This window comes from Oxyura jamaicensis, chromosome 2, assembly GCF_011077185.1.
Source record: "Oxyura jamaicensis isolate SHBP4307 breed ruddy duck chromosome 2, BPBGC_Ojam_1.0, whole genome shotgun sequence".
Lineage (NCBI taxonomy): Eukaryota > Metazoa > Chordata > Aves > Anseriformes > Anatidae > Oxyura > Oxyura jamaicensis.
In genome coordinates this window covers 156012015-156035203 of record NC_048894.1, presented here as the reverse complement: position 1 = coordinate 156035203, position 23189 = coordinate 156012015, and the positions used below count along the sequence as shown (strand labels likewise).

At 43.3% G+C, this 23189-nt stretch overlaps 1 protein-coding gene across 2 annotated transcripts in view; it reads left to right on the top strand.

The window, feature by feature from the left end:
- Positions 1–23189, top strand: part of TSNARE1 (t-SNARE domain containing 1) — a 444539-nt gene that overhangs the window by 125422 nt on the left and 295928 nt on the right. For both annotated transcript variants that reach the window (XM_035317254.1, XM_035317253.1), the window contains exons 3-4: positions 10433–10510; positions 17662–17731. In XM_035317254.1, the coding sequence (XP_035173145.1) occupies positions 10433–10510; positions 17662–17731 (148 nt within the window). The remainder of the gene's footprint in view (positions 1–10432; positions 10511–17661; positions 17732–23189) is intronic.

Sequence of the window (23189 nt, the reverse complement as noted above, 5' to 3'; positions counted from 1 at the left end):
TTTCTTTCTTTCTTTCTTTCTTTCTTTCTTTCTTTCTCTTTCTTTCCATGTTTGCCTCCACTGACCATCTTGATAGCGATGAGCAAGAGGAGGGCTTGCAGGTAACATCCCCTGGCACTGAGAACTGAGAACCCAGGGATTTTATGAATCCCAGGGAGAAAGAGCTGAGCAACACCTCCTAGAACAGCCTTTCCTAACCAGTGAATAATTACAGCAGTAGTTTCATAAGAACAAGACATTCTATGACCATTAATACGACTTCTGGCCAGTGCTACAACTTCTACTGACCCCATAAGCTTAGGAGGAGCAGGTGTACATGGGACATCCCAGGTAACTCTCAAAAGGGATGGCAGTGATAGCGTTATTTCATCCTCACCGAATGGTTGTACAGGTTTTTATGATTTCTTCCAAAAGAGCTGGTTCCATGGGTCAGTTTGTGTTATCGTTACTCTTGGGTGAACAAATTAATCTCTTCCTCCATTCAGGAAAGGTTGAGAAGGTGCTCTGTGTGTTCTGCATAAAATATCCGTATAGTTTTCTTACTTAAAAATATAGATAAAGCTTACCAAGAAACGATGAAGGGGTTATTGCTCTTTTTCAGTCCTCTTTAGGACTTGTAATACTTTACCTTGCTCCTTCTTTTTTTTTGCTAGTGAGCAAAGCTCTGTGGAAGGGGAAGGTGCATCACTCACTGCTTTTGCTCTGAGCTTATTTTTTTTTTGTGGAGATCTGCTCCACAGAGCACTCTTCTTTCCTGCAGGTAGATGCCAGCTGTGGCATTGCTCCATCGCTGTTTCCCACTGCATCCGCCCCATCTTTCAGTACCTTCTGCTATCTCACCATGCCAGCTCTCACTTCATCCCTCTGGGACCTCTGCTTTATAAAACCTCTGCTATAATGCTAAAACATCTCCGGGACAGTGCAGGGGCTCCTCAAGGGTGCTGATTCTAATCCCAACAGGTACATTTTGTCTTCTGTACCTCTGAGCTCACCTGAATTTATTTTGCCTGGCCAACAAAGGGCGTGACGAAGAGGAAGGAGATGGGGACGAAGCATTTTCTGCACTAGAGCTTCTTCAACCTTGTGCTGGAACAAACATGGTTGACCCCGAAGCAGTCTTGGGATCCAGCAGTGACTCTTGCACCTCCACCTCTTCCTGCAGAGCTCTCATCCCCATGCTCTCCTCTGCCAACTCCCCTTCTCTGTGGATTTGCATGTGTCAAGACCAACGCAGACCAACGCAGCAAGGAGCAATCCCTTGTCCCAGCCCACACTTCATCCCCGTTGGAACATCACCATGCACAGTCACTGTCACTGTCCTTACAGTTCCCATTAGTGGCTCATCCCACGACTAGAAGCCCTCCGGTACAGTGGCAGTAAGGATAAATCATCACTTATACCTATTGTCTGCTGGGATCTGCCTTTTTCATTCATTTTTATTACTAACCTTATATCCAATACTCAGGGGCCCTTCTGGTACACGAGTTTAGATATCAGAATTCGGTTTATAGAATCCGTAATTTATGAGACATGAAAAAAACATGGTTATTTGGATATTTTCAACTGGCAAGCACCTTGTTTTAATGTTCTCTAAAGGTTTCTCTTTTATTCATATGGCTGATTTTTCTAATATTACTCCGTGGCATCGCACAGATTTAATCAGAACAAATAAATAAATAAAAAATCAAACAGTCATCTCCATTTTGTCATTAATAGCCTAGATCTTTTAAAGGGTATTTTGTAAGGCAATTAGTGCTCAGTGCATTAATAAGACCAAAAGTGAGACTGATTAAGAGCTGTACAACATTATTTTGTATTTTATACAGAAAACCTCAAATAATAACGTTTCAAAAATATTTGTATTCTTTGTCATTTTCGTTGGCTGTTTTCACATTACATTTCCTACAGCTTGGGCAGTGAGTGTAAGATCAATCCATTTCACTTTGATTTTCAGTCAGTCCTTTGCATTTTCACATAACATTGGTGCTTGTGTCTGTGTTTGCGTTAGCACAGTGCTGCAGACTATCCTGGGGATATATCAGTGCAAACAAAAAAAAAGGCTTTCACCGAGGTTTTATTTATATACTTATACCACATCGTCATTAAAAAAAAAAATAAAAATCCGTCAAATGACTTTAATTGCCATTTTTTCAACAATTTGGGTATCCTTATAAAAATGCAGGCAGGCTCTGCCATTATGCATAGTTCTGCCGCTGCTTTGGAGCATGAAGAAGGGAACATGATTAGACTTTCCATCTTGGAAAGCAGGAAGCAATGGGATTTGGAAGGGAAATTTTGCAAATGAATTGATATTTTCCAGTACATTGATTTATTTCATTCAAAAATGAATCCTCTTTTTAACTCTCTCCTAATCCACCTCTACTGAAAAAAAATGAAAAATCAAAGTGCTTTGTTTTATTTAAAAGCTCCTCAACTACATTTTGGTAACGCATCAGAATTATGCAAAACCTTTAATGTTTGCCTCCTCTTTGTTTAAAAATGGAGGAAAACTCTTAATTGTAAAACTGTCCAAGCAAAGCCAGACTTCCACACTCTGCCAGAATAAGCGGTTTCTCAATCCATCGCACAGTTCTAATCTGTACATGTACTCCATAAAATTTTACTTACAGTTTTGTCTGTTTTGCAGTTAGCCATCACAGAAAATCAACAGTTCCCTAATTCCTCTGTTTGGACACGAGCATCTCTGTAAACGGGGATATCTGTGGGGAAAGCTTCCACTGCTGTCCAAATTACATTATTAATTTTATGGAGATTTGAGCAGGTGAAACAGGACCGAGAATCCCACCAAGTAATTTCCCGGGGGCTACCAAGCCAGCCTGACCTTCAGATCATTTTCACATCACTCTTAGCCATCACCTGCCATGAAGTGATAGCCTTTTTTTCCAGTAATGGTCTCATGAGTCTTTTGACATTTCCTTCTACTAAACTAACAAGAGCTACTGTTCTCCTTGTTTGAAGAATTAGAAGGCAGAGTTTTTTATTTTTTTACTTATTATTGATAAATTATAATAAACTGGTAGGGTCATAATGTAATAAACTTGGTTGGGTGGTTGGGGCTTTTTTTGTGGAGTCTCATTGGTATTTGTGAGCTGGAGGCAGCCTCTATCCAGCATCTCTGCCTCATCTCACCCCTTTTCCTTTACCCTTCTTCATTTACAGCATGTCTCAACATCTCAATAGCACTTCATGCCAGAAGCTTTCCCTAACACTTCTTCTGATGCTCTGCTTGTCATTAAGGTTACATGTGTGATCTCTCAAGGTTTCAGTCATAGCTTCTCTGGTCTCAGTGTAGACCTTCAGAGCTGGACAATGCTCGAGCAGGGTGGCCTGATGTGGAGCCACGTGGAGTGGCATGGTGATCTCCAAGGAGCACACGGCTTGGCCAAGAGCTGATGCTGGTAGGGTTGGAAGGAGTGTGTGGGTCTAGATAGACGTGGCTTCTTCGCTTGATACCCTCTTTAGATATCTCTCATTCTTGCCTTAGTACTGCGTGAGTGGGTGTGGGGGCTGGTTTTGTTGACTACTGCCATGAGAATGGTGGAAACGTCCCCTTGGGGGTGTGAATCCATGGTGATTTGGCTACGCACCATCAGCACGAGTTCACATCTCCCTGGCCAGACTACCCAGAAGCTGGTACATTGGCATTGTCCGTCCTGCTTTGCTGGATGTGCAGGGCAAGCTGTAGGGCCGAGGAGACACCAGCACTGGTTGTGCACCTAGAACAGCTCGTTACATTCATCGTCAGCATCTGCTTATTAACGTACGCACTCAAAGAAGGAAACAAAAGAGCACAGACCCTTGCCAAGCTGCAGTTCTGGTCCTATTGCCCTAGACCTCACCTACGTGAGAAATGTTTGCCTCCATAACCTCTTTCCTGAGCTTCTTGGCGTTCTTCCTAGGTGTAGGCTCTATGCTTCTTATTCCTTTCAGAGAAATGTGTTGTGTTTATATTTGTAAGTATTTTTATTTCCTAGGATCTTCCAAGAAAGAGCCCCACAGAACTGCTAGCTCTACCAGGAACACTTGTAGTGGAGACACCGTGCGTTGCAGTTACTTCTCTGGGGACTTGTTAACTAAAGCACAAACCTCAGAAGTTTAGAAAGGTTAATGTATGGAAACTACTTAGTGAGCACACCAAAAAATAATCATGATAAAAAAATACATGACTGGGAGGGATCCTCTCCAAGCCGAAGTGATTCTCCCTGCCTGCTTTACCTCCTTGGTCTTGTGCAGTCGTTGAATTTAGCCCCTGCATTCAACTTGGTTTGGAAATAATAAATCTTTGTTGCCCCAGTCAACTTGCTATAGATGTGGTAGGTCATTCAAGGAAAAAATAATTTATTAAAGTAGTGTGGTTGTTTTTGTCTCATTTGCTCTGTATTTTTTCTGCTAGTTTATCTGGTGGGAGATAAGGTAGAAGTAAGGTACTTCATCAAAGCAGGGCTTTGAGGGCAGGGTGACTTCCTGGCTTTGTGCATTTTTCTTGGGGAGAAGAGGAGGGAGGTTCTTCACTACCTAAACACATCTCCCTCTCGGATGGGTGGGATGAAATGGGTTTTCCTAGCTGAGATGCCTTTGCCTTAATACCTTCTTCAGGTAAAGCTTCATTTCTAAGAAATGTAGGAATTTTATTTTATTTTTTTTTATTTGTTCAGGTGCCTCCACTAAGCCAACCCAGGAAGGCAGCTTCGTAAAAATAAGCAGGAGTTTTTGAGCGTCAATGCAAACCCAGACCCCCAGCTAACCCATAGGTAATTGAGTTCCTGAATACAGTGACCCCACTGTACGAGAAGGGGGGTTGGAAGAAGATTGATGCAAACACTGGTTTTAGCCCATTTCTTAAATGTGTAATCCCCTCAGTGCCCCCCTTGGTGTTAGGGCCAAGCTGAGGACATCCAAATCTTTTGTACTAATCCATAGCAGAGAGCTTCAGAGCATTTCCACGTGAAGCAGCATCACGTTTTCCAACGCTGGTGGAAAGCATGCTGCCTGATGAGTGTGATTTTTGCTTACATTTCCCTTTATCACTTATTTCACTCAAACTTCAACAGGAGGAAATAAAAACCTCCTAAGCTTGCATGCCAGGAGCAACTTCACAACATTAGACACGATGTAGCTCCTTTCATTCCCTTCCACTTCCCTTTCTATTTTAAACTCTTTTCCTTGAGGAAACAAGCCTTGTCCCAACACTCTTTTAGCCAATCCTTTCTACACCGGTATTTGTTGAAGCTTTTTGGCCAGTTTCTACGCAAGAGCAGAGCTGATGAGGATAAATGAGGTCCCTGTCGTGTATGCGAAATGGAAATGGGGCTGAAAAGCAGAAGAGTGTTCTTGCAACATGAGAGGCTGAGGACTGGCATGAACCATGGGAAACCAGAGAGTCCATGGGGAGAAGGACCCTGGGATGCTGTATGAGGGCTCTCTCTGGTCTTTGCAGGAATTTGTGTCTGTGCACCCAACACTTCTTGTGTGTTTGTATCTTTTCTGTGGCTCTTTCTTTCTCTGTCTTCCCCATGACAAGCTGCTGCTTTGTCTTTACTCTTTGTCTCCTTTATCTTTTTTCTGCTTTTTCATTTTTAGTTCTACAGCTACCTGAAAGGAAACTGTGGGGAGCTGAGGGTCAGCCTCATCTCACAGTTAACTAGCCATAGGACTAGAGGGAATGGCCGCAAGATGCACCAGGGGAGGTTCAGGTTGAAAATGAGGAGACATTTCTTCTCAGAAGGAGCAGTCAGGCATTAGGACGGGTTGCCCAGGGAGGTGGTGGAGTCACCGTCCCTGGGGGTGTTCAAGGAGAGGTTAGACATGGTGCTTGGGGACATGGATTATTGGGTGATATTGGTGGTAGGGTGACAGTTGGACTAGATGATCTCAAAGGTCTTTTCCAATCTTAATGATTCTGTGATCCTATGATTTCCCAGTGCCAAAGGAACGTGGCTCTTGTTGTGAATTGTGGCCTTCAGGAAAGCGTTGCTCTCTTGGATAGCTGAGGTCAGTGCCATGAGATGTCTTTGAGAGGGGAATTGAAGCCTTCCAATGGGTCACCTGGTCCTGGGGAAGGAGCAGGGTTCGTGATGGGTGAGATGTGTCTTAAGCTGGGTTGTGAAAAGTTTAAGCCACAGGATTTGAGTGCAGTTGAAGCCCCTTGTCCTTTATCCTTATCGATAGGGGTAAATAGAGGATGTAGGGTGGATGGTTTGACCTCATGGCATGCAGCTTGCTCCCTACCAGTACTTTTCTCCTTGCAGGAGTTTCACAGCACAGAAGGGGAGTTTGGCTACTGAGTAATATTCTGCTGAAAGGTTTTTTTTCCCAGCAAAAGCTGGTGTTACAGCTTGAGTTAATTCTTTCAGATGAGCAAAGATGCAGGAAATCTGTGACCGTGTTTTATGTTGCAGAGACTCACATAGCTCACAGTGGTGCACTGGGGATACTTGCATTGAACCTGAGGTGCTGAGTTCTGCAGCCTCATTTAGTGCTGTAAGTAGAAAGATTGAATGCTTGTTTTTTTTTTTTTTTTTTTTTTTTTTTTTTTTTTTTTCCTTTCCCTTTTTATTGGAATTGCTTCAACTATTGTCTCTTCCTTTCTGCAACTCTTGACTTATTTGGGGTTTGCTATAACATTCAGATCATGGAGGCAATTGACTTCACCTGGCTGCAGAAAAGCCATTAGGAGCTTCAAATTAGTGTGAAATAATTAATAGGCAAGGAAGATTAACATGGGGAACATGGGCAGTTTTCATTAGCATTAAGCACAAGGATGTTCCTGTATATACCTTTGCCATCCGTGTTGTCCTGCACCTCCAGCTATCCCCTTTGGACATTAATTATATCCAGATCAGTAGAGGCAAAACCCAATAAGCAGAGGAACCAAAAAAACATTTCTGCTCGCCAGCTTGCTCAGATATCTCCCCTGCAAGAACTGCTGTCGGTGGTGGTTGAAGCAAATTGCTGCTTGTCTAAGAGCCTGAGAGCCCCAAGGATACCCACATGCAGCAGCAGCATTTTCTTCCTTCAGAGCAGGACGGAGGAAGCAAACCAAGAGCCAGGAGCCCCCCATATGATATTTTTTTTTTTCTGGTCCAAGCACCGACCAGCTCACATCCCTCCATCCCCTCTGGTTCTCATCCTTCGTATCTCCTGGAGGTGATGATTTAGGTAGTGGCTGAGGTTTATAACTGCACTGGAACATGGAAAGCATTCTGGTCTCTAGTAGAATAACAGTTGCAAAAATGTCTGAGGCTTGCAAGGGTATTTGAGATGTTTGTCTCCTTTGTTTCTTTTTTTTTGTTTGTTTTGTTTTGTTTTGTTTTGTTCAGCCCAAAGTGCAAGGGGTATCACACAACTCAGGCTACAGGCTGCACATAGTGGGTAACTGAAATGGCTTTGCACATCTGGAGGCAAACCTGGTACAGTCTCACTGATTTTGCCTAGAGAAGCAATTACTGTGATAAACTGTGCTCCAAACTGCTCCGGAGTTTGTCTTGGCAAAGGCCTGTCCAAAACAGAGCCAGGGAGTCAGCTAAGGCTAAAATACGATCTTTTTCCCCTAATTTCCCCTAATCCTCTCTTATTTGCTTGTGTGTATCTTCTCTCAGTGTTTATTTTGAACTATTTTCCTACAACATAGTAGGAGTATTTCAGAAATGCCATTGTTGGCCTCTGCTTCTTTCCCAGTTGAAATAAATGTATTGGTTTGTCACTATTTGCAAGGTGGGGAGGAGGAGGTGGAGTTGGTAGCGTAGGAAATTGTCTTGTCCTGTCCCTCGCCAAGGGAATTCTGCTGGAAAAGCAAATGAGAACAATACTTGGAAGTTATAAAAGTGGTTTTGGCAATTAAGGAAAGAGAAGAGAAGCAATTTGGATGCGGGATTCTGTAACGTTTCCATTGCAAACTCCTTGTGGCTTTCAGGACCCATGCTGTAATTAAAAGTCACCTTTTCCCAATTGTGGCACCGACCTCTATTAGCGTAGGGACATGGCAAGTATTTACTGCATATCAGCAACCTCATGCTCCTTCTCAGGGAATCGTAATGTTTTAGCAGTCCCTTTATGCAGTCGAAGACATTTAATTTTTTATTAGACACGAATGTGCCTCACATTCACTTTCTTTCACAGTCTTGATATGTCTTCACTTAGCTTGGCAGTGCAGATGCATTTTTGCTTTGCTTTCTGCTGCTGTTTTTAAATTGTTTTGCTTGTCTGCTTGGACTGCCGAATCCTCCATGAATAGTTACAACATTTCTGCGCGACGTGTGGAAGCTCAAAATTGCAGCAGCAGTGTAAAACAGCATCCCTGCTACTATTTTCTTATCTTTCCTGAAAAAAAAAAAAAAAAAAAAAAAAGAAAAAAAAAAAACAGAGCTAGCACCATATTCCAGCATGAAATAAAAAGTCCAGGTGCAGGGAAATACAGAAAATGGTAAGCCAGATTCTGTGCAGTTTTGTTAGACAAGCAATTCTCTGAGCATTGCGTTTTCAAAGTGTTTGGAAATCTTGGCCAAACGTCGCATCCACTTCTGGTTTTGTTTTTTCATTGAATTCATGGCTGTTGGTCGTTTGGAGGTGAGGTGTTTCTCTGTTAGATTTTTATGGATTCAGACTTCAAGCCTTGGAAGGGGGGAGATTGTCATCCAATAGTCCTCATGCATCGAGCCAAAATATCATCCTAGTGAGGCTTAAAAAGTTAAATATTTTTATGTCCTTAAAGTATGATCCTCACACATTGTTCTGTCCTGTTTTGCCTCACTTCCATTAGGGAAACGTGGTAGAGGATGAGCAAATTCCCTACATGAAACTGGAAACGCCACCCTGAAACCCTGACCTGGACACCACGTGCCCGTCCTCCCCTATTACTAACCCAGAAATTTAAATTTTGTTGAAAAAAATCAAGAAAAGCCTCCCGAAACCGGGGTCAGTGCAACCTGTAAAGATCTAAAACCTTTTCCTGTGCTGCTCTTTTCTCAGTGATTTAATGAAAGCTGGATCTTGTTAGTAACAAGTGAAATTCCTGGGGGACAGACAAGCCCAAGCTGATTTCTTGTTCTATAGCCCGACACATGAAGTAGCGGAGAGGAGTGTCTGGGACAGCTGATTTAGGAGGAACTGTGTGAGGAGAAGAGTGGGAAAATCTCTGGCAATGAGACCCTGTGCACTTTGATTAAACACCATTTAATGCCCTGGATTTGTGTCAACCTGACAGACTGAGCCAGGACTTTATTTATGGCTGGGACAGGGCCAAATCGTCTCGCACAAGGATTGCTGTGGGTGAGGTGGGTGAGAAGCAGTGGAAAACCCCCTGGATGCCCAGATTGAACATCAGGCTTGTCCTGAGGTGTTGGGGGATGTCCTCAGGGCCACCCAGAGCATGGCACTGGGAGGGCTTTTTGTTCTTTCCCTTTTTCTGGGAAGCCTGCAAAAGCTGACCCAGGTGGGAGGCAGAATGGGGTGAAACCTTGGGAAATCTGCTGTAGAGCTGCTGCCGTATTGCTGGTGCTAAAGGCATAAGGGGGAATGAGTCTGTCTCTGGGGACTGTTACCAACCAAAACCCTGACCCTTGTTTAAGGTTTAAGCGACGTGTCCTTTCTCTGTGGTACAGCCCAGTCCAACCTCACATCTCTCCTTCTCTGGGGATGAAGTTGCAGTTTCTCATTTATTTGCAGCTCTGGCATGCCCACTTGGTAAATGAGCAGAAATCATTTCTATTCCAATGGCTGCTAATTCCTGCAGAGGCTGCCTTGATCCATGTAAACCTTATCTGCTGTATCTCAGCGTCACCTTTGCTACCTGATGGAAATGGGGATGCAGTAGGTACCTGCCTGTGATGAGTGATCAGACACTGTGTAAGGCTACATCCGACTCCCTAGCTGGGCTAAATTTCCAGTGAGGAGGAACCCACAGCAATGAATTAATAGTTGTTATGTGTTTTAATGAAAGAGAGCATTCAGGAGTTTCGATTCAGTGCTTTGTTACATCCTTCAGCTGAGTAGAAAACACTTCAGGCTGCTGTGGGTTTGCACAGCTCTGCTTGGACAGGACAGGGTCCTCCATCAATTCTCTTCTTGCTGAAGCAACACTGCAGTGAGCAAATATTATTATTTTGCTTTTCAGGAGAAAAACCATATTCTTTGTGTCCCGTGGGTGCTTTGGCCCCATATTACTGGTGTTTCCCTGTGCCTGGTGAGACTGATCAGGCTTTTTGCAGGTGTTGGTGCTGCCCATTCTCTGCGTGCAGTGTGACAGCACATCGTCGTTGCTGCAACCTGTGTGTATACAAAACCTTTGTGACAGCTCTACCGTAAAGGTTCTCAGCTGGGCATCCCCCTGTGGAGGCTCTGCTGGGAGGGGAGCCCCCTTCAAAGTGATGGCAGTCTCCACTATTAACAGGTCTCTCCCTTTTTGTCTTTGCAGCCACCCAGATTGATCCCAGCGAACTGCAGGAACTATTTCAGGAGACTTCAGCCAACGTCTTCCGAATTAACTCCAATGGTGCGTATAATGAAAGGTTTCCTAGTCGATTGTGTGCTGTCCTGCTGATGACTCCTGTGCGTGTATGACAGCTCCTGTTGTCAGGGAGCAAATATTAATGCAGTTTTCTTGCTGCTGCATCTCACGAGCACCAGCACATGTCCAATACACAGTTCTTTATAAGATGTAAAAATATTCCACCATATGTTGCATTAAGCAGGCACAGATATATTCCGATTCTTACTGAGACCACATCCTTTTCTATTTTTAATTGTGTCATCTGTTACAATGGGGAGTTAGAGCGCAGAAAGGTGGAACAAGCCAGACTCATTTTCTAATGTGTTGCAGCACTGCTGTGTTCGGAGCCTGTCACACGAGCCTGCAAACATCCATCTCCCTTATAAAAACACCAACAGCAAAACTCTTCTGTTATTCTTCACTCTGTAGATCAAGCAGCGATGCTATTCCTGCTCGTGTCTCCCCGGACACTGGAGGTGCAGAATGCTTCCCTCCTTTGGAGGTGTGCTCTGGCTCATCAGCGCCTTGTTGGGGTGGGATATAGAGCTGTATTTTGCAGGTAGCTGTAAAGGAACATTGCTGAATAGCTGTTAGTGCCATAGTATTACAGTTCTAAAATGCACTACTGCCAGACAAGGATTTAAATTCATGATGTTGTGAATCACCTGGCCAGATCCTCTCCCTGATCTGTGTCTAAGGGGATCTGGTTGGGCACTGCACTGGGCTAGGTGTAAAGAAAGGATCTCAGAGCCTCCTTCTTGTTGTAATTCTCCCCATGTGTCCTGGAGAAAGGTCCCAGTCTTTCTAGCAAGGGATCCTTGCTCAAAGAAGGATGGGAAGCAGATCTTCTGAAATACAGTCATCTTTTGTCTGTCGGGATTTTTGTATGCTGCAGAGTAGTCATGCCTCCATCTGCCAGGCAAATTCAAGTGCAGAGATTTCTATGACTACGAGGAATTGATAAAATTGAGTTTGCTTTTGATGATCATCTTCACCTTGGGTAAGAACTTGAGAACTTCCTGCAACATGGACGTTGCTGCTCTCCAGTATCCCAGAAGGTGAAGCTGAAGGCCTGAAACCAGGTGCTGGGTAGGCCCTATGAAGGTATTCAGGTGCTCAGCTGGCTGTAAAATCAGAAGAAAAATATTTTTTCACACCTTCTCTTATGTCTTCGGATGGAATAACCCCATGCAAAAGAACAGGATGGGTGCTGGCTTGCTATGAAGCTGTTTTGAAGAAAAGACCTGGGAGTAGTGGTGAACTACAAGTTGAACATGAATTAACAATGATCCTACTCCTATGTGTAATTACCCAATATGGGACTGTAGAGAAGGTGGAGTCAGACCTATTGGATGTCCAGAGGCAATGTGCACAGTCTGAAATAAAGGACATTCAATATGATGGAAATGGTTCTGGCCATCTGGTTGGTCAAACATTGCAATGAGGCTGTGGGATCTCTACCCTTCAAGATACTCAGAGCTGGAAAAGGACCTTGATTTCAAGTGGACCTTCTCTGAGCAAAATGTTAAACTAGAGGCCTCCAGAGATCCCCTTCAACATGTATAAGTCTATGATTCTTCAGTGGTTTCTCAGAGTCTCAGTTGCTGCACATACAAGATGATTCTGAATGGGACAAAATAAAAGTGGGAAATCAACACTTCATGTTCCCTTTTTTTTTTTTTTTTAGATACTTTTAAGAGGAGAAACTGATTGATACATTCTACAACCAGATGATTAAAACATGTTATTTATAGCCTGCTGGAAAACTGTTTGGGTCCAAGTTTGGCAACCTTCTTCAAAGAGCACAAGTTGAGAAATTCAGCCATTGCAAGTCACCTTTGGGTTGAACTTACACGTGCCCTCTGTGATGCTGGAGAGCAGTGATGGGACTGATGGGATTTAGGATGAGGTACAGCCATGCAGAAGATGGAGAAATTCATAGAATCACAGAGTGGTTGAGGTTGGTAGGGGTCTCTGGGTCTATCTGCTCCAATGCCCCTGCTCAAGCAGGGCCACCTACAGCAGGGTGCTCAGTTCTCTCTTGTGCTGGGGGGTCCAGAGCTGGACAAAGCCTCCAGGTGTGGCCTCCCCAAGGCTGAGAAGAGGGGAAGCATCACCTCCCTTGACCTTTAATGCAGCCCAAGACACCATTGACCTTCTTTGCCAGAAGGACACATTGCTGCCTTATGTTCTACTCGGTGTCCACCAGGTCTCCCAGGTCTTTTTACCCGAGCTTTTCCTTGGGAAACCTCCAATGTCGTGACCCGGACTTGAGGCTGCTATGACAACTTGAACCTCCCAACCGTGCTCATTGATACTCGGCTTACGGATGGGGCATGAGTGCATTATAACATACAGAAACACCTCAAGTAGCACCAGCCTTTCTTCTTCCAGCACTAAGTGCTACCTGGACACAATGGCAATGTTGAATGGCAGCAGTACTTCAGCTGCTGGCTATTGCAGGGCTCAGCACGAAGTTTTGCAACCTGCTTGGGTCTGCGTGTGCTATAAATACTTCAGCTAACCAGGTTAGGCAATGCCTGCCCCAGTGGAATTTGTGCTGAGAAGCCTTTAAAGTGAGTGGTGCATCCTTTCTTGAAATGCCACGATCCAATTTATATTTTTATTCTTTGTTGTAATTGCATTTATCCCCTCAATTCTGTTTTGAGCAGTTTCTGGTGGTCTTGGTTTCTCCTTTTAAGACGGTACAGAGTGAACAAAGATGTGCTTTCTCTTAGAGTAGCCTGCACTGAGGCAGGTAATGACAGCACCTATACTTAAAACTATTTTGCAACATTGGAGAGGGTACAGAGAAGAGCTAAGACAACTGTTTGAAGTCTGCAAATCAGACTTTAAAATGCGTGCCATCCGAACTTCTGTTTTAGACGTTTGAGAGGACTCGATCGTGGTCTGTAAGTACCTCTGTGGGAAGAAGGACTTCAAATAGATTGCATAGGGCTCATTAATCTAACATTCTCACACGTAATGAGATCAGGAGATAGAAGTCAAAGCTAGACAAATTCAATCTTTCTAGTATGAGGATAACTAGCCATTAGAACTGCTTATTGAAGGGACGTGATGGATTTGGTGTAACTTCAAAGCTTTAAATCAAGATTCAGATGTCTTTTTGTAAGAGATACTGGAGTCCAGCTACAATCTACAGCCTCAGTGTAGGAGTGATGGGCAAAATTTTATCATAGGAAATCAGACTGGATAATCAGAATTGCTCTCTCTGGCCTTTAAAATCTATGAATCTATGAATTTATAATGCTTTTTAAAGTGCTTTTAGGTTGAGAAAATGCCCATAAGATACTGTGCTGTTGTTGCTCTGTTCTCCACCCAGATTATTTCAGTCTGCCGAAGTCAGTTTGCCTCAACTTGCGTGTGGCTTCTTCATAAGCTGACTGTGCTGCTCAAATTTTGCAAAGCTAATCCACCCTAGATGGAGAACTTTGTAGGGTTGTAAAACGGGAAAAGATGCCCAGGATCCCTCCTGCCTTGCACAGCTGTACCATATGGTCTCTTCAGCCAACCCAGCAAGCCCTGTGTCTGAGCTTGTAGCAAAAGTCGGAGCTGTGTGCACCACCGTGCCATGGGCTGATCGAGGAGCGGGTGCCTGCATTGCAGATGCTCACAGATGATGCTTGGTGCTCCTGTTGCGCCAGGCATAGTGTGTTGAATGTCCTTCAGGACTGCATAAATCCAATCACAGCTCCCCTTTTCCTTCTTTTCCTGCCTTACCCCAATCTTTTAGCGCCTTTCAAAGTTATTCTTTGCATTTGGAGACCAAACCAGGCACTAGAAATGCTCCTCTCCCCTTAGCTCTCCATGCTATGCCTCTGTTGTTTGAATTTCCAAAATGAAAGGTTGCGGGCAGCTTTAATTTTTTCTATTTTTGAAGAATTAGTATTCTTACTGAAACAAGAAGTCAACTTTATACTGGGATTTTTTTTTCTTTGCTCTCCTTGATTTTTGCAGAAGCCTAAGTCTTTGGGGTGATTTAAATTTCTATTGGGCAGTTGAGGACCTGGCTCCTGACCAAGGGGAATCTTTGCAGCTCTGAGCTCATCTTGGCAGATATCACATAAAAATGCCTTCCGCTCCCCTTTCTGGCTGTGGATATGGAAATCTTCCTAGTGTGTTGAATAAAAGCCATAGCCAGGATCGTTGGTTCTGTTTATGTGCTACTGGATCATTCTTCTGCCAGTTCATGAGCTTAGGGACTTTTTTTAACCCATCTCTTTAAAACGTGTCAAGGGGTAGAGGGAACTTTTACCTATTCTTTGCATCTGCTTTCCGTCTCTAGTTCTTTGGGGGCTGCCTCTGTTGATCATAAGGCAGTTTGTCTGATAAGACTTTGGCTTCTCTAAGTTTTACATTTTCTTCTTTAGTTGATTTTTCCCTTTGGGTGGAAAAAAAAAAAGACACAAAAAGCAGCTCAGGTATGGGGTGGGTTTGTCTGGTTGATGGCTTTTTTTTCTACTCATTTTTATGAAGGTTTTGCATTTCTGACAGAGCATGGCTTTTAGCTGCCTCTCAGTAAATGCCTTATAAATAAGTAAAATAAATAACACTCGTAAACAGAGCTAGGTTGGCGCATCGTGTCTAAAGGGCTGATCGCTGGAGGATATACTGCAGGAATCAGACCTGTTCTGGCCAGATGGAGAACCTGAGTGCCCTGATGGGTCTCTTCCCTCTCTAATTCCTGTTACTTGCTCATTAATGACTCCCCGTGACAGGCTGGTGCCATGCACAATCCCATTACCTTGATCTGAGAGGCTGAGCAAAGGATTTTTCAGCATCCCCCAGGTGTGATAAAGTCTCCGTTGCCATCTAGGGATGGTTTCTCATCCCCCATTGATTTTAAGGATTGTGATGGCATAGACAAATGGTGCCAAACTTTCAGGTTATGTAAATCAGTGCAGATCCAACAGCAGTGATCTCTGTGGATGCCTCATCTTAGAAGACTAGCATATGCCTTTTTTAATGTGAAGTGTACAAGGATTTTTAAGTAAGATGTCTGTTTTAGCACTGGCTTCACAGCATCACTCTAGCACAACTTGACATTTTGCTTCTTTGGTAGCTTGAATCATCAGAACTGGTAAACTGGGGGGGATTTTCCATATCCACAACAAGAACCATGCAGATTTCAGTAGAGCTGTTCTTAGCCAAAGCAAGGTAGGTCTGTCCCAAAATACAAAAGAGCTCAGTCCCCTGAGATCCAGCTCAAGTTTGCATCTCAGTTGTGCTACATCCCAGGTAAGAGCCATATCGAATGCCAACATTTTGTGTGTTCCACAGCACATATCTTGTCCTACAGGGATAACTGATCTTTATGTGTATGTGTAAATATTACGCTCGAGTTAAAATATGAGATCAAATTTTAGGATGGGGACTTCAACCTGAGTCATTTTCTCACCTGCCCAATGAATGCTTTGCTCCTCTCTTGCAATCCTGTCTCAGATTCTTCTGCGTGTAAATTTTGAACAGTTTAGTGCAAAAAGAAAACTGTTTCCTCTTCAATTCTTCTCTGAAGCAGACAGCAGCAAAGGTCCATACTGCTCTTGCAGAGAAGCACCCGCCTATCAGATCTGTCTTCCTTCAAGCCCGTGTTCATTTCTAGGAAGAGCTGGCAAAGAGTCCTTCAGTTTGGATTGCCTTGGTTTTGCAGCTCAGGTTACAGAAAGGTGCCTGGATGCTGTAGCTGCTCTCCTCCCTCCTTGAGCTGCACACATGACGTTAACCTGTTCCTGGAAATTCAATGTATGAAGTGCTTTTGCTACCTTAACTCGCTCTCTGGTCTCCAAGGACATTCAAGCAAGCATCATGCTCTGCAGCGCCCTGAAGGGCTGCTGGGCCTGGAAGTATTTTTAGTTTTGTCTTTGAAATGGACAATTTCCATGGGAGATTGAGTTGTTAGGATTGTGGAGCAGAATGGGAGAGTATTATCATATCTGCGAGATCTTTGCAGGATCAATGCTGTTAAACTAGAGAAGCAATTGGCTATTAGTGAAAACTCTCAATTTATTCTTTAAAATATTGTGCATCCAGCAAAGGATAATCATTATGAGCTCAAATGTAGACAGTTCCTTAAGGCTTTATCTTAGTGAGCTGCCAAGCTCTGTACTGAGATCTGCTGTTGAGATCTAGCAGTGTAGTGAGCAAGGTGAAAATAGGTGGTGGTATTCAAGCTTGTTTGAATACCACATCCAAGCACATTAAGTCGTTTTTGTCTCTTCTTGTGGCTTTTTGTGCCAACCCACAGAAGCCCAGAAGAAAAGAGGGGATTCAGTTTTGTCTGTCAGTGGAAAAATAGTTGAGTGATTTGTTCAAAGCTGTAGACCGAGACCAAGTCTGCAATCATTACAAACAGGGGATATCTTAAATTTCAACTGGAGTAGCTGAGACATGTTTTCTAATCTGTTATTTTTCCTCCTTTAAATATTGAAGTGTGACTGATAACTGGTCAAAAAGTGTTTTTTTACAACTGGACGCATCCTGAGAAAACCCCACATGTAAATAGAAAGAATCTCATTCATTTTGCATCTTTCGTTACTGAAGGTCTTGAAGTGTTTTGCATAGTTGACTTGCTAAGTCTAAACGTAATGATCTTCTGTTGATCTGAGAATGAAGATGTGGAGTGAATACACACAAATATATATATACTTCTGCAAAACAAACCATGTTTCCAACTTAGGATCACTTAGGGTAGAGCATTCTTCTCTCCTGATGGAAAAGCCCAGCTTGAGCTCTCCAGCTCAAGCACGTGAGATAATCACAGTAAAACACCTGAGCTAAAAGAATAGATTTTGGCCGTTAAAGTCTTGAACAGTGAGTTAGGAGATATTAGAATGGCTTATAGAGTTCAAGCTCTTGATGTCCACTTGGAGCAATTCACAGCTATGCTGTCACGTCACGTCATGCCACAGCATCTGTGGAATCACCATTTCTGCATGCTGGGGACCCAATTTATCCATTTTGGGGTAGTGGGCATTGCCTGATGGCCCATTTGTGTCACAGGGTACCTGTCCAAACAGTACTTCATTATGTTGTTTTGAAAGGAAACAACTTAAAAGACAAACAAATGAAAATCCATTATTTTTCCTTTAAAAAGGTGTGCTGCTTGTTTATCTTTCTTTCTCCGCTGTTTACAGTGACCTCTCTGGAAAGAAGCCTTCGATCCCTGGGGTCCTCAAATGATACTCAAGAGCTGCAGGATGGACTGTGAGTCTCTTTTGAATTGCTACAGATCTCTCTTTGTCCCAGCCTTTTCATTTTTTTCCCCTCATCTATCCTCACCCTTTTTCCTGTCTTTTTTTTATAGCCGGACACTTTTTTGTCAGGCTTACTTCATTTTGTTCCTTTCTGTTGGTGATTAATGATGGTAAGACATGTATTGATCCTATAAAGCTTTGCTTGTGCTGGTTTCAGGTGGCGGAGAATGGTAGGTAGATAACAGAAAATGATGGCCTACAGTGGAAGACCTTTTTTTTGTGGTTGTGTATGGGTTGTTTATTTTGTTGTTTTTAATGTGAAGCCAGACTTGGATGGTTGTGTAGCTCTTTTCTTTCCTTCCTTCCTTCCTTCCTTCCTTCCTTCCTTCCTTCCTTCCTTCCTTCCTTCCTTTCTTCCTTCCTTCCTTCCTTCCTTCCTTCCTTCCTTCCTTCCTTCCTTCCTTCCTTCCTTCCTTCCTTCCTTCCTTCACCAATGACAGTGAATCTAAGAGGGGTAAAAAGAGAGAAGGAGCAAGAAGATATTTTATAGGCAGAAAAGTGTGCTGTGGTATTGAAACTTGCATCACAGCATCACACGGTACAGCACAGAGAAGATGAAACTTCAGTTTCACTTGCAATAGATACAGTTCATTAAACTCTCTTCTGGATATGTGTATACAGAAACACGCACAGTTAGTTTTCATTGTATGCATGCTAATTAGAGAATTAAAATGGCTTTTCCAAATGTAGCACAATTTATTAAAGCTGCTTCCCTTCATGCAGCCTGCATACAAAAATCAAGTACTTATAGGACGTGGTTCTGATTTTGTATGTATGACTGCATTTCCTAGTGAGGTTCAGCTGTGAACGGAAGGGAGAATTTGGTTTCTATTTCTTTATATTGGCATTATTCTCTGCAGAAGTGCCTGATGTGCTTGACTTGCCTTCTCGACGCAATATAATCTCTCAGACTGGTTTGCAGTCTCTTTCCCTCTCTCCAATCCATTGCTTTCATCTGTGCTTCAGATCTGCCCTAATTCACATATACACTGTTTTGCAAACTGGAGGATTAAAAATAGTAATAGTAATAATAGTCAGAAGATTTGGATCTAATTTTAGGAGATTGGAGAGGATGTAAGAGTAAAGAGTCAGCCTGTGGAGATCAATGTAATCAGGAAAGATGTTTACATGTACAAAATTATTTGCAGCATAAACTGCCCTTGTAACTAATGGAGATCTTTTGCCACGGATGGCTTTCGATCACCCAGAGCATCTATTGTGCTTATGCTCCTAAGCTACTTCTTTTTTATTTAAGAATCAATTCCTTGGCTCCTCAGAGCACTTCAAAAACATGGCTAGATAATTTTCTTCTTTCCTGAGCAGTTACATAAATAGATCCATAATGCACTAATTGCAACGATTATTTTTGATCTTGGAATTATCATTAATTGTCCAGGTAGCTAAATGCAGCATATTTTGATTTTAACCATGCTTCCTTGTCCCTGTCATCAGCCCCAGAATCCCTCCAGCTCTCTGCTTCCACCCTCCTGGTCTATCCCCTTTCCCCAGGCTTTATAGAAGGTTTCTCTTGATTTCTCCTATTTTCCTCATTGCATCTCCAGACTGAACAGTTGCAGGGTGCCCAGCAGAGGAGGACCAGCAGCTGTCTTCCCCTCCATCATCCCATTCTTTTCTCCTGTCCTAAGACTGGTGTGTCCTTCACACTGACCCCATTTCATCGCCAGATGTGTGCAAGCAGCCTTGAATGCTCTGCGTGCATCCCTGCCCATCTCTCATGAGAGCTGCACCAGCAAAAAGCAGCGCGCCATGAATCATGAGAGCCGGCAGGGCTGCGTATATCTCTAAGATCAGGAACAAGCAGAGGGTCAGCTCTTCAGGTGAGACCTTTGGGGCAGCATTTTCTGCTTCCCCAGCTGCAAATCATGGCTTAAACTCTTGCTCCTTTGCCACTCGACCCCTTTCCTTCAGAGGCTGATGCATGCTTCTCCTTGAACATCCTCTAACTTGGAAGACGGATTGGGAGCAACGAGTGAACATTTGGTAGCTTTATAGCCTCGGCTATTAGAAAAATGGTAGTGTTTGTGGATATCTAAATAATAAAACCACCACACCTTCTCTTTCATACTAACTAGGTGACTTACCACTCCGCTGTCAGGCAGGCAAGGGGAGGCAGAGTGTTTGAGATCAGGGGTTCGTGGTGAGAAATGGTCCTGCCACGAAGGATGTTTACTAACCCTAGTCTGTGCACTGCAATAGTGTTTGCTTACCTAGCTGCAGGATCCTGCTAAAAACAATACATGAAGCCAAGTTTTAAGTTGCCTGACTTTTAAAAAGTCCTGCAGAGTTTCCACCTCTTATGCACAGGGCTCATAAGGGCATCACAGGGATGCTGATTCAGAGGAGGGCAAACTTCTCACTGTCAAACCGGGCTCTTCCCTTTGCTGAAATGCCTTCTCTCCCTTTGATAGCTGAGTCATTCAGGATAAGGACTGCACCTGTGGCAAGCGAATCTGGGACGAGTTCATCCCCAATAGAGTGTCAGTTCTAGTCAGTGAGACAGAGGTGGGTGGTGATGTGTGAGCAGGGTATATATGAGATCCAGCAGTCAGTAACCTTGGTCAAAGCTCATCCCAGAGCCAGCTCTAATACTTATGTGTGACATGCTTGGAGCTGGAAGGAGAAAATGCAAGAAAAGTGAAATGTAAATGCCCATAAGAAGCTCTAGATGGAGTCAGCTGAATGCAACTGACCCCAGATTAATTGGGAAAGGAGCAGGAGCAAAAGGAAGAAGGATGCACAGACCTAGGGAGAGGAGCTAGGGCCATTAGGCAATGCTGACAGCTTTTTCCAGTGATACATGGTTGCAAACAACTTGTTAAGTACTGATCCCATGCAAGAAAAATGTATAGATTTTTTTTTCCTAACTGTTGGTTTAATAATCCAAGCTCCCGAGCAATTTATCTCCCTCCTTGGTCCCAGGGTATGGGATTTAGGAGATTCCCTGATGTTAGGCACTGACGGTAACTAGCCCTTAATTTGGGCAAAATAAAATGAAGTGCCCGGATAAATCACTGTTTCAAAGAGACAGTACACAGGCTGCAGTGAGGATAAAGCCTCCCCATGAACCACTGGATATTCTTCCTGAGAAAAATAAGAAAAAAAAAAAAGTAAAAATAAAAAGCTGGCTTTTATTATTATTTTATATATGTATATATTTAGCAGAAAAGGTTGCAAGCAGCGTTTGATGGCTATCTCGAAGCCACGGGATCAAGCTGTTAATGGCAGGACGGGTCTGTGTGTCCCTTTATTGCAGGCTGGTTGACCATGACATTGTTCCATACTTTTCAAACCGGGCTTCCTGGATGGCTTACACACAAGTATATCCTCTCATTTGACTCTTATCCTTAGCTTAGCTTATTTCAGGGCAAGGGCAATATGATGCTGTATTACTGATTTACAGTCGTACCCCCTTTTATAAGTGATGGGCTGGAGCCAATGACAATGCTTCATGTCGCAGCATTTTTTGGTTCCGTTACCAGTTACCACCAGGAGAATTTGCCTGTTTAATGAAGGGATGTGAAGAGGATATTTTTGGGGCTTTTAGCACTGATTTTTGAATGTGTCCTTGCTACAAAATGTGTTGATTTCTCCTGATTTGAAGGAAGAAAAAAAATTTGGCTTCCACCTCCTTTTCCTGATTGTTTTTTTTTCTTTTCTTTTTTTTTTTTTTTTTCCAATTTGCAGATGATAGAAATATGTAGATATGTTTTTGTGCAGCTGAGGGAGGACTCAGCTTTACATCTGTACACTGCATGAAAATAAGCCTCCCATTCTTGTGGAAGTGATATGGCAATAGTCATTCCTCTCTATTATAAATCCCTCCCAGTCCCCTGGAAAAATCAGACACCCTGACACTACAAGATTGCTATCAGAGAACCCATAAGGACACAGATCCTTATGTATTTGAGTCCTGATTAAGAATATTCCTATGGCCACAGCCTGACTGTCACATCTAAGCAGTATTAGTGGATATATACCCATGAAGCATTCACTGTCTGCAGAACACTGACAAAGTGCATGCTTTTTGATGTATAATACTTTAATGATTTTATTAGGGCTATGCAGCAGAACTGATTACGGTGCAGTACTGCAAAGGAGATTCAAAGTATTTGCTGAACGGGAAGCTCAGTTTGAGATCTGAGCTGCTCAGGGGTGAGACAAGGGCAATGGGCCTGAAAGGGGCAAAAAGTGCAGCTTTTGGATCACTGATTGTACCTGCCTTTTGGCCAAACAGTAACCTCAGGAGGCACCTGTTTTCCCCGGGAATGCACATTAGGCCAAAATTCATATATGGTTTGCCATATTCTTTGCTGGGATTTGAAGTAAGTCCATCTTCCTCTCCATTCCCTGGTAAGTATGCCACATCACTGGGAGAATTTCTGGGGTAAAAAAAAAAAAATAATAATTAGTTTATCTCATCATTACATGTTTGTGAAGTTAAGTGATGCCTCGGGGGAGCCACTGCCCCTGTGATGTATGCAGGGTGCCCGGTTTGGGTTGCTTCCAGGAAGAGAAGTGCCTCTGTGCCAGCCTGAAACCTGTCTGAGCAACAAGAATTAATTAAAGAATGACAGTGAGCACTTCAGTCCACTCCAACTCACTCAGTGGTGTTTTACTGGATTTACAGAAGTGTTTTGAAAACACTTTGGTGTTCAGGACATGGTTGTTAAGTCTGTGGTGTATTGAATTCAACCGTGGCTGTTGATGACACCTTCATGTCACCTTCATTACGGATAAGGCACCTGCAGGTAGGTGTCTACGTGGGCTTGGCCAAGGGCATCTGTCAAGCTTCAGGTCATCGCAGTAAGATGGAGGACCCTTGAGGCTGTTGAGATGCTCCAGGGTGTCTGAGACACGTGTAGGACTGGCAGGTTTAGTGCAGGACTTGCTGTTCACTTGCTTATGAAATAACAGCTGTGGGCCTGGTGGCACCTTAGGACAACTCAAATGACACTAGGTGTCCCCCTGAACCAAATGGGTGAATCACCACTGCTAGTTCACCTTTTAAGTGATTGATAAAGAAAATTCAGATTCATCCCACATAACTGATATTATAGGAAGAAGCGTAGTAACCCTGGCTTTTCTGGGGAGCTGTGGGGTCATTTGTACCTCGGGGGGACTGAAATGCCCTTCGGACATGCCCAGCTTTCTTTGCGTGAACTCCAAGGAGGCAGAACATTTGTCCTCATGGGTACAAGCCTCACCAGCCTGCTGGGGAGGCAGATGTATGTATCTCCCCCCTTCGGGTTTTTTGAATTGTCTTGAAACACTAAAGGTTTGTTTCTCAGTTCATTTTATCATTTATACTTATTGTTTCCTTTTTCTTTCTTACCCCTATGTTTGATAAGTTTAAGGTATAGCTTAAAAATAATAAAAGATTAAAAAAA